Source organism: Salmo salar, chromosome ssa12 (genome assembly GCF_905237065.1).
Source record: "Salmo salar chromosome ssa12, Ssal_v3.1, whole genome shotgun sequence".
In the NCBI taxonomy this organism is placed as follows: Eukaryota; Metazoa; Chordata; class Actinopteri; order Salmoniformes; family Salmonidae; genus Salmo; species Salmo salar.
Window position 1 is genome coordinate 66,541,517 of NC_059453.1, and position 15,487 is coordinate 66,557,003.

The 15,487-nt window shown below is 43.2% G+C and overlaps 1 protein-coding gene across 1 annotated transcript in view; it reads left to right on the forward strand.

Annotated features, from left to right (window-relative positions):
* Window positions 1-4,010: 4,010 nt before the first annotated feature.
* Window positions 4,011-15,487, forward strand: part of LOC106565599 (protein OS-9-like) — a 38,701-nt gene continuing 27,224 nt past the window's right edge. Inside the window, exons 1-3 of the mRNA XM_045692133.1 lie at window positions 4,011-4,098; window positions 4,231-4,326; window positions 5,524-5,644. Coding sequence (XP_045548089.1) covers window positions 4,011-4,098; window positions 4,231-4,326; window positions 5,524-5,644 — 305 coding nt within the window. The remainder of the gene's footprint in view (window positions 4,099-4,230; window positions 4,327-5,523; window positions 5,645-15,487) is intronic.

Consider the following 15,487-nt stretch of genomic DNA (forward strand, 5'->3'; position numbering starts at 1 on the left):
CATATGCGTCAAACTGTATGCGTAGAAGGCTTGACAGAAATGGTAGCAGAAGATGAATGTTAAGTATGTCACCTATAGAAATTAAAACAGTGTGACTGTCGGATTCAAGTAAGTGGTATGTAAGCAGATTTCTACACAATTATTTTACGCATGCATTATGAGCATATTGATGGCTATTTCAAGAGAAGGCTACGTTCCGTTGGAACTGAATGTACTTGTGGTGTACCACGCTGCGTTCCGTTGGAACTGAATGTACTTGTGGTGTACCACGCTGCGTTCCGTTGGAACTGGATGTACTTGTGGTGTACCACGCTGCGTTCCGTTGGAACTGAATGTACTTGTGGTGTACCACGCTGCGTTCCGTTGGAACTGAATGTACTTGTGGTGTACCACGCTGCGTTCCGTTGGAACTGAATGTACTTGTGGTGTACCACGCTGCGTTCCATTGGAACTGGATGTACTTGTGGTGTACCACGCTGCGTTCCATTGGAACTGGATGTACTTGTGGTGTACCACGCTGCGTTCCATTGGAACTGGATGTACTTGTGGTGTACCACGCTGCGTTCCATTGGAACTGGATGTACTTGTGGTGTACCACAAAGAAAAATACGCTGTCGGTGTGGTGTGATCGAGGCTTAACGCCTTGATCACACCGACAGTATGATTGCATCAATGCTGCATACCATTTTGCGCATCAACGCAACTACACTGAATGCAGGTATCTATCTACACGCATGTGTTGCAGATGGTTGAATGCGGTTGTTGGACACATGGAGGAGAATCATTTTCACAGTATCGTCAAAACCGTGTCTTTTTGACATAACTCTTGACAGTTACAGGTACATAAATGCAAAAAAATGCTTCTTGGAGACAAGTGTCCAAGACAGTAGCATTTCCAGGTCAGTTTAGTAGTGAGCTTGTTCTAGATGTGGCGACTGTTAGCTAGCAAGCTAACCTAGCCAATTTTGTGTGTGTGAGATATATTAATAGTAATATAAATTATGCTACTTACTACCCCTGATAATTTGGCCAAATAACCGTGTTTATGTGAGTGTGTGTGTGTGTGTGTGTGTGTGTGAGAGAGAGAGTGTGTGTGTGAGAGAGAAATGGGAACCGTGTGTGTACAGTAGGTGACATGTCCATGTTAGCTATCTAATAACTTTAGTTAAGCTAGGTGATGTTTTGGCTTATCATGTTCATGTCTATGTAGAAGAAGACTGCAGGAGGAAGTGGAGAGGACCCAGGGACAGGTGTCAGAGAGAGAGAAGGGCAGAGAAAGAGAAGAACAGGTCTGGGTCAGCAACTTCAGGTCTGGGTCAGCAACCATCTACGTCATCCACAAGTGTAACCCCCGCCCCCACCGGTGCAGCGAGACCCTCTACGACGTCTACGTCATCCACAAGTGTGACCACCAGGAAGAGGAAAGGAGTTGTCTGGCTGTTGTTTTGACTTCCCTCATTGTGCCTTTCCTTTCACACACGTGTCAATTCCATTTAAATTCAGTCAATTCATAAAGTAAGTTGTTACTCAATTCTTAGTTTAGCATTCATTATTAGTGTTACTTTCTGTGAAGTTATGTTCCATGGAATGGTCCATGATGTCCAGGGGCCATTTGTTTGTTTAGCTGTGTTATGGCTACAAAGTATTAAAAGAAAAATTCAGAGACAGACAAACACACTCTGCTCTTCTCCTCGAGGCACCTCACATTTCCAGTGCAGATAGAGGGGAAAAGGCAGGCAGACTGGTGAGGGGGTGGGTTGACTGTCTGTATTACTCCACACATTCACTTTTAGTTTCAGACACACATACACACCTCTCCTCCACTCCACTCCTCTCTGCACCTCAGATCTCCAGTTCCCTTGCCGTAAGCACCAACATTGACGACATGGAAACAGTAGTTGGCATTTAGAACAGCCAAGAGTACAACTGAATACACTGGGGGGGAAAAGTATTTGATCCCCTGCTGACTTTGTATGTTTGCCAAACTGACAAAGAAAGGATCCGTCTATAATTTTAATGGTAGGTTTATTTGAACAGTGAGAGGCAGAATAACAAAAATATCCAGAAAAACGCATGTCAAAAATGTTATAAATTGATTTGCATTTTAATGAGGGAAATAAGTATTTGACCCCCTCTCAATCAGAAAGATTTCTGGCTCCCAGGTGTCTTTTATACAGGTAACGAGCTGCGATTAGGAGCACACTCTTAAAGGGAGTGCTCCTAATCTCAGCTTGTTACCTGTATAACAGACACCTGTCCACAGAAGCAATCAATCAATCAGATTCCAAACTCTCCACCATGGCCAAGACCAAAGAGCTCTCCAAGGATGTCAGGGACAAGATTGTAGACCTACACAAGGCTGGAATGGGCTACAAGACCATCGCAAAGCAGCTTGGTGAGGAGGTGACAACATTTGGTGCGATTATTCGCAAATGGAAGAAACACAAAAGAACTGTCAATATCCCTCGGCCTGGGGCTCCATGCAAGATCTCACCTCGTGGAGTTGCAATGATCATGAGAACGGTGAGGAATCAGCCCAGAACTACACGGGAGGATCTTGTCAATGATCTCAAGGCAGCTGGGACCATAGTCACCAAGAAAACAATTGGTAACACACTACGCCGTGAAGGACTGAAATACTGCAGCGCCCGCAAGGTTCCCCTGCTCAAGAATACATATACATGCCCGTCTGAAGTTTGCCAATGAACATCTGAATGATTCAGAGGACAACTGGTGAAAGTGTTGTGGTCAGATGAGACCAAAATGGAGCTCTTTGGCATCAACTCAACTCGCCGTGTTTGGAGGAGGAGGAATGCTGCCTATGACCCCAAGAACACCATCTCCACTGTCAAACATGGAGGTGGAAACATTATGCTTTGGGGGTGTTTTTCTGCTAAGGGGACAGGACAACTTCACCGCATCAAAGAGACGATGGATGGGGCCATGTACCGTCAAATCTTGGGTGAGAACCTCCTTCCCTCAGCCAGGGCATTGAAAATGGGTCGTGGATGGGTATTCCAGCATGATAATAACCCAAAACACACGGCCAACGCAACAAAGGAGTGGCTCAAGAAGAAGCACATTAAGGTCCTGGAGTGGTCTAGCCAGTCTCCAGACCTTAATCCCATAGAAAATCTGTGGAGGGAGCTGAAGGTTCGAGTTGCCAAACGTCAGCCTCGAAACCTTAATGACTTGGAGAAGATCTGCAAAGAGGAGTGGGACAAAATCCCTCCTGAGATGTGTGCAAACCTGGTGGCCAACTACAAGAAACGTTTGACCTCTGTGATTGCCAACAAGGGTTTTGCCACCAAGTACTTAGTCATGTTTTGCAAACGGGTCAAATACTTATTTCCCTCATTAAAATGCAAATCATTTTATAACATTTTTGACATGCGTTTTTCTGGATTTTTTTGTTATTCTGTCTCTCACTGTTCAAATAAACCTACTATTAAAATTATAGACTGATAATTTCTTTGTAAGTAGGCAAACATACAAAATCAGCAGGGGATGAAATACTTTTCCCCCCCACTGTATTTACCCTTGTATTTGTAGAATTGTGAACCCGAGCACAGTGGAGCCTGGATTACTAAACATTTCCCATCAATGGAGCCAAGACAGCTAGGAAAATCCCATCTCTCCAGGAACTCCGCAGCGATGACTTCATCCAGTCTTCCTCCGTGGGGACAGGCATGTATTCGCCAACCAGACAGTCCCAAATTGCTTGTGCCACAGAAGGGACAATGCCTGCCACCATGGACCGTTCAACTCCTGTAGGAGTCCCCTGTCGCCAGGAATCTGAAACATAATTCCAAATAAGTGTCAATATTATGTGTAACTTATCTACTCATATAGCTACCTCCCTGTTGTTTATTATTGTCAAGTCCTCCTCTTGTTCACCATCCAAAGGACACAGGACACAAGGTTTTGTACCCATAACTGACTCTTTGAATGGCTCCCAAGACCGTTTGACTGTCAAGTAGATGGAACCATCTCTCGATCTTCATTCGAGCATGCTTTTCCACATACTTCCTGATCCTGGCTGCGACAACAGCACCACAGATCTCAGCTTTTACAGCGTCTCCCTTCTGATCCAGGGGTGTCAGCTTGGCTTTTGATTCAACAAATCGAACTTTAGTGCCTTGACTTGTCTCCCATCTTAAGTACATCACAGCTCCATAGGTTTTATCACTTCCATCAGAGAATGTGATGCCCCACGGTTTCCCTTCCCAGCCAGCTGGTGTGAGGCTCCTGTGGAATTTCACCTCTCCAAGCTGCAAATATTCTTCAAAAAGCTGGATGGCTTCTTCCCTGAGCTTTCTGAGAGAGGTTGGTCCCAGGTTTCTTGGGTTAGTTTCCCACCCCCTCCTTCTTGGAATGCTTTTCGAACAAGAATTGCTCCCTTCTGTTTGGCAGGTGTAACTAAGCCAATTGGGTCGTACAGTCCAGCCACTTGGCTTAAGAGGGCCCTCCTAGTCAGTGGGTTAGGTGTCTCAGTTCTCACCTTGAGAAGATTTTTCCCAACTCTCATCTTTTTCCTTTTTGAAAAGTTAACATGTAGAGCTTGTCTTCATCCATTCGGTAGCCGATACCCAAGGCTTTGTTGTCTTCGTCCCTCATTTGATTTGGAAGAATTAAGGTTTTACTTTGTGCCTTTGATAGACCCTCCACCTCCATTCCTTGCCTCCCACTTTGCCCTGACCGGACCCATGGTTTGAGGAAGATCCCTCCAGCTTTCAAGATCTCTTCTACATTTGCTGTGATTTTGTCAAGTTTATCCAGGTCATTTTGGGAGGTTAAGAGGTCATCCACATAACTGTCCTCTTCAATGACTCTGCGCTCATCCTCCAAGTGAAGAAAGTTGGGCAGGCGTGCTGTTTCTCTCATAGCCAACTGAGCAATGCAACCAGCAGGTCTGTCCCCAATGTTGACTCTGGTTATTGCATATTCACTTATCTCTTCAACTGGGCTGTCCCTCCAGAGGAACCTGTGAAGGTGCATCTCACGCTCCTTCAGCCATACAGAGTTGTACATCTTTTTGATGTCTCCTAGAGATGCATACGTCCCCTCTCTGAACCACAGCAAGACAGCTCTCATAGGGTTGAGAATGTCTGGTCCCTTCAGAAGAAGATCATTCATACTCACGCCTTTGTATTTCTGGCCACTATTCCATACAATACGAACCGGTGTTGTTACCGAATGAGGGTTTGGTGCCACCAGGTGGCTTACGTACCACACTGGTCCATTCCACTCGTCCATGATTATGTTGGTGAGTTTTATGGCTGCGCCTCGCTCGACCATTTCATGGATTTGGGTAGCATATGCGACTTTCCAGTCTGGCTCTCTGCTTAGTTGTTTTTCCATCCTTAAGAAACAAGCCTGGACTGCACTTTTGTTATTCGGGAGAGAGGCTGGATCTACCGTCCAAGGATACTTTGCATCCCAATGTGGAGCCGGTGTGTGAGCATCCCCCTTCTCGTAGGTGAGGCCTCCTTTAATGATCTCCAGTTCCCTCTCCTCTGCCAGGGTCATTTCTTTTCCTCCCGGTGGACAGTTTCCACATCGGCATCCTCCACATCTTGGCTCACATGCAGCTCCGATGCTCTCCCAGTGCCACCACTCAAGGAACTCACGGTTACTGGCAGCTGTAAATTTGGTCAGAGTCACATCCTCCTGCTGTAGCTGGGCTGTGTCAGTTGTTGGACTTGTGATTTCTTGATATTTGACAGCTGCTGTCCTCATGGAGCGAGCAAAGTGTGTTTTGGACTCATATAGTGCAACCTCCACTTCTTCAAATAAGTCGGGATGTGCTCCACCCACTGTTTTCCCCAGTGGACCCTCCCACAAGACGAGGTCTCCCATGATTTTTACCCTCTGGGGAGCGAGTCTTCCCTCTCGGTGGCTAATGAGAAGTTCGACCTCTTCTGGCCTTTCCAATTCTGTAAGTTTGACTTCTGGGAAGAATTTTTTCAACTTCTCAGGTTCAATTACTTGATGCACTCTGGCGATTTCATCCAAGCCGTAGCAGACCATTTCATGAGCTCTCTCTGTCCCTTTAGGTGTCTTGGAGGAGATACCTTAGTGTGTTCACTTTCATGGTCATACCACCAACCAAGAAAGGTCATTGATCTCATACAGTCAGTGGAGAAGGCTCTAGCAGATCTCACAGAGTTAGGAAACTCTGGAGCCATAAATAATCCACTGGTAATTAGATCCATTGAAAGCAAGTTGCCTGACTTCATTGAGTTGGAAAATTGAGTTGTAAACCATCCAAAGGACACAGGGACAACTCAATTTTCCAACTCAATCTTTTTTTATTTTTAGTTTACCTTCAGTTGATTGGTCTGTCCAGTAATTTAGCCAGTAAATTAGCCAGTAAATTAGGTTGTAAACCTTTAAAGACAGAACAAAAAGTTACCATCTTAATTAAACATTTTAATGAACTTAAATTAGTTTAAACATTCAAATAACATTCTAAATAACTAAGATGAATTAATCATTTAAGCCTTTTACCATTGGCGTCTTTGGACTGAACCTGTGAGTGAACTTGGAGTTTTCCCTCTGAAGTTTGTTCTTCTGAATGACTGACGCCCTCCATGCCTTCACAGGTGCTCCAAATAAGTGAAAATGATTGATCAGGTGACAAGCAGCCGGTTTGCTGCTGCTGGTGCACTCTGGGAAGTGTAGTTCTTTGACTCACTCCTGATATTCAGCTCAACAATTATGCTCTACTAATTATATTGTAATACTCATGTCGGGGTAGGTTCCTTGTTCCTTGTCAATCATTGGCTTATTGGTGAAATCAGCAGCCAGACAATATCTTTATTTAGTAAATTAATTACACCTTTATTAATGCAATTTCAGACAGAAGTTGACAATGGAAACACAGCTTGCATGTTTAAGTTCTACACATCACCTAAGTGTGCAGCTGATTTTATACATGTGATCACTCCCTAGTTGTATGATCACCTACGTCAATGTGTGTACAGCAATATGCTGAGGTTACCTTATAAGGTAACCTAGTACAGTAGCTTCTCTGAATTCATTAGCATTGTCCACTGTCACACAAGATCAAAATGTCAAAAGCAGACAGTGGTTACTTTTCTTAATCTAGTTTTGGTCTGACTCAGACCTAACCTGCAAGCACACTTTTGCAACTGCTAGGGCTTAACCACAAATACTAATATAGATGGCTTGTGCAACGTATAGTGGCAGAGTTTTTAGACACAAACTCAGCAAAAAAAGAAAAGTCCTCTCACTGTCAACTGCGTTTATTTTCAGCAACTTAACATGTGTAAATATTTGTATGAACTTAAGATTCAGGCCTCCCTGTGGCTCAGTTGGTAGAGCATGGTGTTTGCAATGGTGTTTGCAACGCCAGGGTTATGGGTTCGATTCCCACGGGGGGCCAGTACGAGAAAAAAAAATGTATGAAATGAATTGAAATGTATGCATTCACTACTGTAAGTCGCTCTGGATAAGAGCGTCTGCTAAATGACTAAAATGTAAATGTAATTCAACAACTGAGACATAAACTGAACAAATTCCACAGACATGTGACTAACAGAAATGGAATAATGTGTCCCTGGACAAAGATGGGTCAAAAAGTAACAGTCAGTATCTGGTATGGCCACCAGCTGCATTAAATACTGCAGTGCATCTCCTCCTCATGGACTGCACCAGATTTGCCAGTTCTTGCTGTGAGATGTTACCCACTCTTCCACCAAGGCACCTGCAAGTTCCCAGACATTTCTGGGGGGAATGGCCCTAGCCCTCACCCTCCGATCCAACAGGTACCAGAAGTGCTCAATGGGATTGAGATCCGGGCTCTTTGCTAGCCATGGCAGAACACTGACATTCCTGTCTTGCAGAAAATCACGCACAGAACGAGCAGTATGGCTGGTAGCATTGTCATGCTGAAGGATCATGTCAGGATGAGCCTGCAGGAAGGGAACCACATGAGGGAGGAGGATGTCTTCCCTGTAACACACAGCGTTGAGATTGCCTGCAATGACAACAAGCTCAGTCCGATGATGCTGTGACACACCGCCCCAGACCATGACACACCCTCCACCTCCAAATCGATCCCGCTCCAGAGTACAGGCCTCGATGTAATTCTCATTCCTTCGACGATAAACGCAAATCCGACCATCAACCCTGGTGCGACAAAACCGCGATTCGTCAGTGAAGAGCACTTTTTGCCAGTCCTGTCTGGTCCAGTGACGGTGGGTTTGTCCCCATAGGCGACGTTGTTGCCGGTGATGTCTGGTGAGGACCTGCCTTACAACAGGCCTACAAGCACTCAGTCCAGCCTCTCTCAGCCTATTGCGGACAGACTGAGCACTGATGGAGGGATTGTGCGTTCCTGGTGTAACTCGGGCAGTTGTTGTTGCCAACCTGTACCTGTCCCGCAAGTGTGATGTTCGGATGTACCGATCCTGTGCATGTGTTGTTACACATGGTCTGCCATTGCGAGGACGATCAGCTGTCCATCCTGTCTCCCTGTAGCGCTGTCTTAGGCGTCTCACTGTACGGACATTGCAATTTATTTGCAATTTGACCTTGGGCATCTTTCTTTTGGTGTTTTTCAGAGTCAGTAGAAAGGCCTCTTTACTGTTCTAAGTTTTCATAACTGTGACCTTAATTGCCAACCATCTGTAAGCTGTGAGTGTCTTAACGACCGTTCCACAGGTGCATGTTCATAATTGCTTTTTTGGATCATTGAACAAGCATGTGAAACAGTGTTTAACCCCTTTACAATGAAGATCTGTGAAGTTATTTGGATTTTTACAAATTATCTTTGAAATACAGGGTTCTGAAAAAGGGACGTTTCTTTTTTTGCTGAGTTTAGCAACAGTAACTTATCTATTATACCTGCAGCAAAACAAATTAATCTTAAATCTTCTTCAGGCTAGGGTATATTTTTCTCCATTTCCGCCTGACTGACATGCCCAAAGTGAACTGCCTGTTGCTCAGGCCCTGAAGCCAGGATATGCATATAATTGGTACCATTGGAAAGAAAACACTCTGAAGTTTGTAGAAATGTTAAAATAATGTAGGAGACTATAACATAATATATATGGTAGGAGAAAATCCAAAGAAAAACCACCCAGAAATGTTTTTTTTTTGAGAGTCCATGCTCTACCATTAGAATGTATAGGGAAGTAATTAAATCCAGCTCCCAGTATGCACTTCCTATGGCTTCCACTGGATGTCAGTAATCTTTGGTCAAGGTTTCAGGCTTGTTTCTTCCCAAACGAGGAAGAATTATGAGTTTTAGTACTGGGATACAGACTTGGAAATTAGTCTATGTGCACACAACGAAGAGGACGCGCACCTGCTAATATTGTTTTCCTATTGAACATACTTCTTTCCTTATGAAATATTATAGTTTAATTACATTTTAGGGTACCTGAGGATTAAATAGAAATGTATTTTGACTTGTTTTAACAAAATTTAGTGGTAGCTTTTTGGATTCTTTCTCTGCATGTTGAACGAGTGGATTACTCAAATCGATGGCGCCAACTAAAATGACTGTTTGGGATATAAAGAAGGATTTTATCTAACAAAATGACACTACATGTTGTAGCTGGGACCCTTTGGATGACAAATCGAGGAACATTTTCAAAAAGTAAGTGAATATTTAATCGCTATTTGTGAATTTATGAAACTTGTGCTGGTGGAAATATATTTTGTTGTGGGGCGCCGTCCTCATTGCATGGCATGCTTTCACTGTAAAGCCTGTTGTAAATCAGACAGTGCAGTTAGATTAACAAGAATTTAAGCTTTTAACCAATATAAGAAACTTGTATGTTCCTAATTGTTTAATATCCATCATTTTTATGATTATTTATTGGAATTGAGCGCCCTCCAGTTTCACCGGAAGTTAAGGGGACCTTAAGATCCCCTTAATCAATAATGGGGACCCTTTGAGACCCTAACCCCTTCACTCATCAACCACCATCATTAACAATACCTTGTAGCAGTAAAATTCAGTCTATGACTGTACCAATAAACTGTAGACCTCTATACTCTTAGAAAAAAGGTGCTATCTACAACCTAAAAGGGTTGTCTTGAACAACAAGGGGTCCTGGAGAGGACTGGCCTACCATCATCAGGACAGAAGGAACCCAACTTTATTTTCATTTTGTAATATTTAATAATTAAAAAAGCATTTTAAACCAACTTTAGGAAAATTAATAGGCATAATGTTGTGGACACCAAGGAACTTGAAACTCTCGACCCGCTCCACTACAGCCCTGTTGATGTGAATGGGGGAGTGTTCAGTCCTACTTTTCCTGTAGTCAACAATCGGCTCCTTTGTCTTGCTCATATTGAGGGAGAGGTTGTTGTCCTGGCACCACACTGCCAGGTCTCTGACCTCCCTGTAGGTTGTCTCATTGTTGTCGCTGATCAGGCCTACCCCTGTCGTGTTATCAGTAAATTGAATGATGGTGTTGGATCGTGCTTGGCCAGGCAGTTGTGGGTGAACAGGGAGTACAGTAGGGGAATAAGCATGCACCCCTGAGGACCCGCCGTGTTGAGGATCAGTGTGGCAGATGTGTTGTTGCCTACCCTTACCACCTGGGATACAGTTGCAGAGGGAGTTGTTTAGTCCCAGGGTCCTTAGCTTAGTGATGAGCTTTGTGGGAACTATGATGTTGAACACTGAACTGTAGTCAATGAACAGCATTCTCACATAGGTGTTCCTTTTGTTCAGGTGGGAAAGGGGAGTGTGGAGTGCGATTGCGTCATCTGTGGATCTGTTGGGGTGGTATGCGAATTGGAGTGGGTCTAGGGTTTCCGGGATGATGGTGATGAGTGATACGAGGCGGTAGTCATTTAGGGAGGTTACCTTTCGATTTCTTGGGCACAGGGACTATGGGGGTCTGCTTTAAACATGTAGGTATTACAGACTTGGTCAGGGAGAGGTTGAAAATGTCAGTGAAGACACTTGCCAGTTGGTCCGTGCATGCTCTGAGTACACATCCTGGTAATTCATCTGGCCCCGTGGCCTTGTGAATGTTTACCTGTTTAAAGGTCTTGCTCACATCGGCTACAGAAAGCGTGATCACACAGTTGTCTGGAACAGCTGGTGCTCTCATTCATGCTTCAGTGTTGCTTGCCTCGAAGCATAAAAGACATTTAGCTCGTCTAGTAGGCTCGCGTCACTGGGCAACTCGCAGCTGGGTTTCCCAATTATGGTATCAAACTAAAAAAAATTCACTTGAATTTAGCTTACCGGAGACAAATCTCTAGGCATTCAACTGTGCTGATGGACTCCCAGTAGATGGTATCCATCCTGGCAATCCAACCATCTGGAGCAGTTGATCAAACTGACTTCAGTCCAGACAAAAGTAGCCTTGGAATACCTCTCCAAACAGTCAATACTCTTGAATGAGATGGTGGAACTCTCCTGCCTGCTTTTGGGACTTCAACCATCCCTGGACCCACACAGACCTGCGCTTTTGGCGGGGCTGGTCCCGGTCCAACAACATGATCATGACCACCTTTCTCAACGTTGGTCTCATTGTTAAGAGCCTACTATCTACTATCTTGACTATTTATTATTGTAATTCTCTCCAAAACTATGCATTTATAAGGGAAATTATATGGAAAAAATAATATTTTGCTATTCGGCAAATAAATTAATTAACTCAAAGAAATTCTGCAATAAAGATTTTTTTAATGATGTAATTCAACACATTTTTTTTACTGTATACACTACCGGTCAAAAGTTTTAGAACACCTACTCATTCAAGGGTTTTTCTTTATTTTTACTATTTTCTACAAGGCATTATAGAATAGCTTCAATATGCTGGATTCATGTAGTTAGATTTTATTTGCCACTGTCACTGCTGGCATACAGTGCTAGTCAAACATTTGGACACACCTACTCATTCAAGGGTTTTTCTTTATGTTTACTATTTTCTACATTGTAGAATAATAGTGAAGACATCACATCTATGAAACGACACATATGGAATTATGTGGTAACCAAAAAAGTGTAAAAGAAATCAAACTATATTTGAGATTCTTCAAATAGCCACCCTTTGCCTTGATGACAGCTTTGCACATGCTTGGCATTCTCTCAACCAGCTTCACTTGGAATGCTTTTCCAACAGTCTTGAAGGAGTTCCCACATATGCTGAGCACTGGCTGCTTTTCCTTCACTCTGCAGACCGACTCATCCCAAACCATCTCAATTTGGTTGTGGTTGGGGGATTGTGGAGGCCAGGTCATCTGATGCAGCACTCCATCACTCTCCTTCTTGGTAAAATAGCCCTTACACAGCCTGCAGGTGTGTTGGGTCATTGTACTGTTGAAAAGCAGATGATAGTCCCACTAAGCCCAAACCAGACGGGTTGGCGTATCGCTGTAGAACGCTGTGGTAGCCATGCTGGTTAAGTGTGCCTTGAATTCTAAATAAATCACAGACAGTGTCACCAGCAAAGCACCCCAGGACCACAACACCTCCTCCTTCATGCTTTACGTTGGGAAACACACATGCGGAGATCATCCGTTAACCCAAATCGCGTCACACAAAGACACGGCGGTTGGAACCAAATATCAAACATTTTGACTCCAGACCTAAGGTCACTCTTTTTTGCTTGTGTTTTCTTGGCCCAAGCAAGTCTTCTTATTGGTGTCCTTTAGTAGTGGTTTCTTTGCTGCAATTCGACCATGAAGGCCTGACTCACACAGTCTCCTCTGAACAGTTGATCTTGAGATGTGTCTGTCACTTGAACTCTGTGAAGAATTTATTTAGGCTGTAGTTTCTGAGGCTGGTAACTCTAATGAGCTTTTTCTCTGCAGCACAGGTAACTCTAGGTATTCCTTTCCTGTGGCGGTCCTCATGAGAGCCAGTTTCATCATAGCGCTTGATAGTTTTTGTGACTGCTCTTGAAGAAACGTTCAAAATTCTTGACATTTCCCGCATTGACTGACCTTCATGTCTTAAAGTAAGGATGGACTGTGGTTTCTCTTTGCTTATTTGAGCTGTTCTTGCCATAATATGGACTTGGTCTTTTACCAAACAGGGCAATCTTCTGTATACCCCCCTACCTTGTCACAACACAACTGATTGGCTCAAATGCATTAAGAAGGAAAGAAATTCCACAAATTAACTTTTAAGAAGGCATACCTGTTAATTGAAATGCATTCCATATGACTACCTCATGAAGCTGGTTGAGATATTGCAACGAGTGTGCAAAGCTGTCATCAAGGCAAAGGGTGGCTATTTGAAGAATCTCAAATATAAAATATATTTTCATTTGTTTAACACTTCTTTGGTTACTACATGATTCCATGTGTGTTATTTCATAGTTTTGATGTCTTCACCATTATTCTACAATGTAGAAAATAGTAAAAATAATGAAAAACCCTTGAATGAGTAGGTGTTCTAAAACTTTGGACCGGTACTGTATGTGTGCAACAAAAGTTAATTCACATATTGCTACTTTCTGTCAAGTCTACGTATTCAATTTGATGCATACATTAGATAAATCCAACGTATGCACCACCAAGAAAGCACTGCAACTGCCTCTGCAACGCAATTCTGCAAGGAAAACTCAGCGTTCCATTGGAAATTAATATAATTCTGTTGTACCAAAACGCAATTTTGCTGTAGATGTGATCGTTGCTTAACGTGGTCCGGGTTCCAGGGACATCACCAGATAGAAAATCCAATATGGCTGCCAACGCAATGCCATATATGGACGGTGTGTGTGTGTGTGTGTGTGTGTGTGTGTGTGTGTGTGTGTGTGTGTGTGTGTGTGTGTGTGTGTGTGTGTGTGACATCCGAACTCAGTAGCTCTACTCTCACTAAGTTGACTGTGCCTTTAAACAGCTTAGAAAATTCCAGAAAATTATGTCATGGCTTTAGAAGCTTCTGATAGGCTAATTGACATCATTTGAGTCAATAGGAGGTGTACCTGTGGATGTATTTCAAGGCCTACCTTCAAACTCAGTGCCTCTTTGCTTGACATCTTGGGAAAATCTAAAGAAATCAGCCAAGACCTCAGAAAACAAATTGTAGACCTCCACAAGTCTGGTTCATCCTTGGGAGCAATTTCCACACACCTGAAGGTACCACGTTCATCTGTACAAACAATAGTATGCAAGTATAAACACCATGGGACAACGCAGCCGTCATACCGCTCAGGAAGGAGATGCGTTCTGTCTCCTAGAGATGAGCGTACTTTGGTGCAAAAAGTGCAAATCAATCCCAGAACAACAGCAAAGGACCTTGTGAAGATGCTGGAGGAAACAGGTACAAAAGTATCTATATCCACAGTAAAATGAGTCCTATATCGACGTAACCTGAAAGGCCGCTCAGCAAGGTAGAAGGCACTGCTCCAAAACCGCCATAAAAAAAGCCAGACTACAGTTTGCAACTGTATATGCTGCAACATCTCAAGAAATCAGTCAGGAAGTTAAATCTTGGTCGCAAATGGGTCTTCCAAATGGACAATGACCCCAAGCAAAGTTGTGGCAAAATCGCTTAAAGACAACAAAGTCAAGGTATTGGAGTGGCCATCCCAAAGCCCTGACCTCAATCCTACAGAAAATTTGTGGGCAGAACTGAAAAAGTGTGTGCGAGCAAGGAGGCCTACAAACCTGACTCAGTGACACCAGCTCTGTCAGGAGGAATGTTTGGTTTAAACAATTTAAAGGCAAAATACTAATTGAGTGTATGTAAACTTCTGACCCACTGGGAATGTGATGAAAGAAATAAAAGCTGAATTAAATCATTCTCTCTACTATTATTCTGACATTTCACATTCTTAAAATAAAGTGGTGATCCTAACTAGGGAATTTTTACTAGGATTAAATGTCAGGAATTGTGAAATACTGAGTTTAAATGTATTTGGCTAAGGTGTATGTAAACTTTCGACTTCAACTGTATATGTACATATTCTTATTCCCTCCCTTTACTTAGATTGGTGTGCATGAGGTAGTTGTTATGGAATTGTTAGATTACTTGTTAGATATTACTGCACTGTCGGAACAAGAAGCACAAGCATTGCTACACTCGCATTAACATCTGCTAACCATGTGTATGTGACCAATAAAATTTGATTTGATTTGAGGAAGCCAACCCACCTTCCTACATTTTTTCATTTGGCTGTTTGATTCTGTATAGCCCATCAACTCTTTTCAGGTAGCCATACTGTTCTTGCGCTAGCCTGTAAATGTTTTTTCAGAACCTTGGAATATGGAGAGGATTCCCATGATGCCATATTCTCAGCCAATAGGCACAGCACCTCTTTTGCATCAGTGATTTGAGACCATGTTTGCCCTAACAGTGGCCTACATTTCACTATAGCCTACACATCATATCGCATTGCACCACAGGTCTACTATTAGCCTACTCTCCATAAGGCTGTTTGCAAGAATGTTTCTTTGTGTCCTCTTTAGCCCTATTTTAAGCATCTGTTCTTATAAATCACCATGCTTGAATAATTAGCTCCACTAAGTAAATAAAATG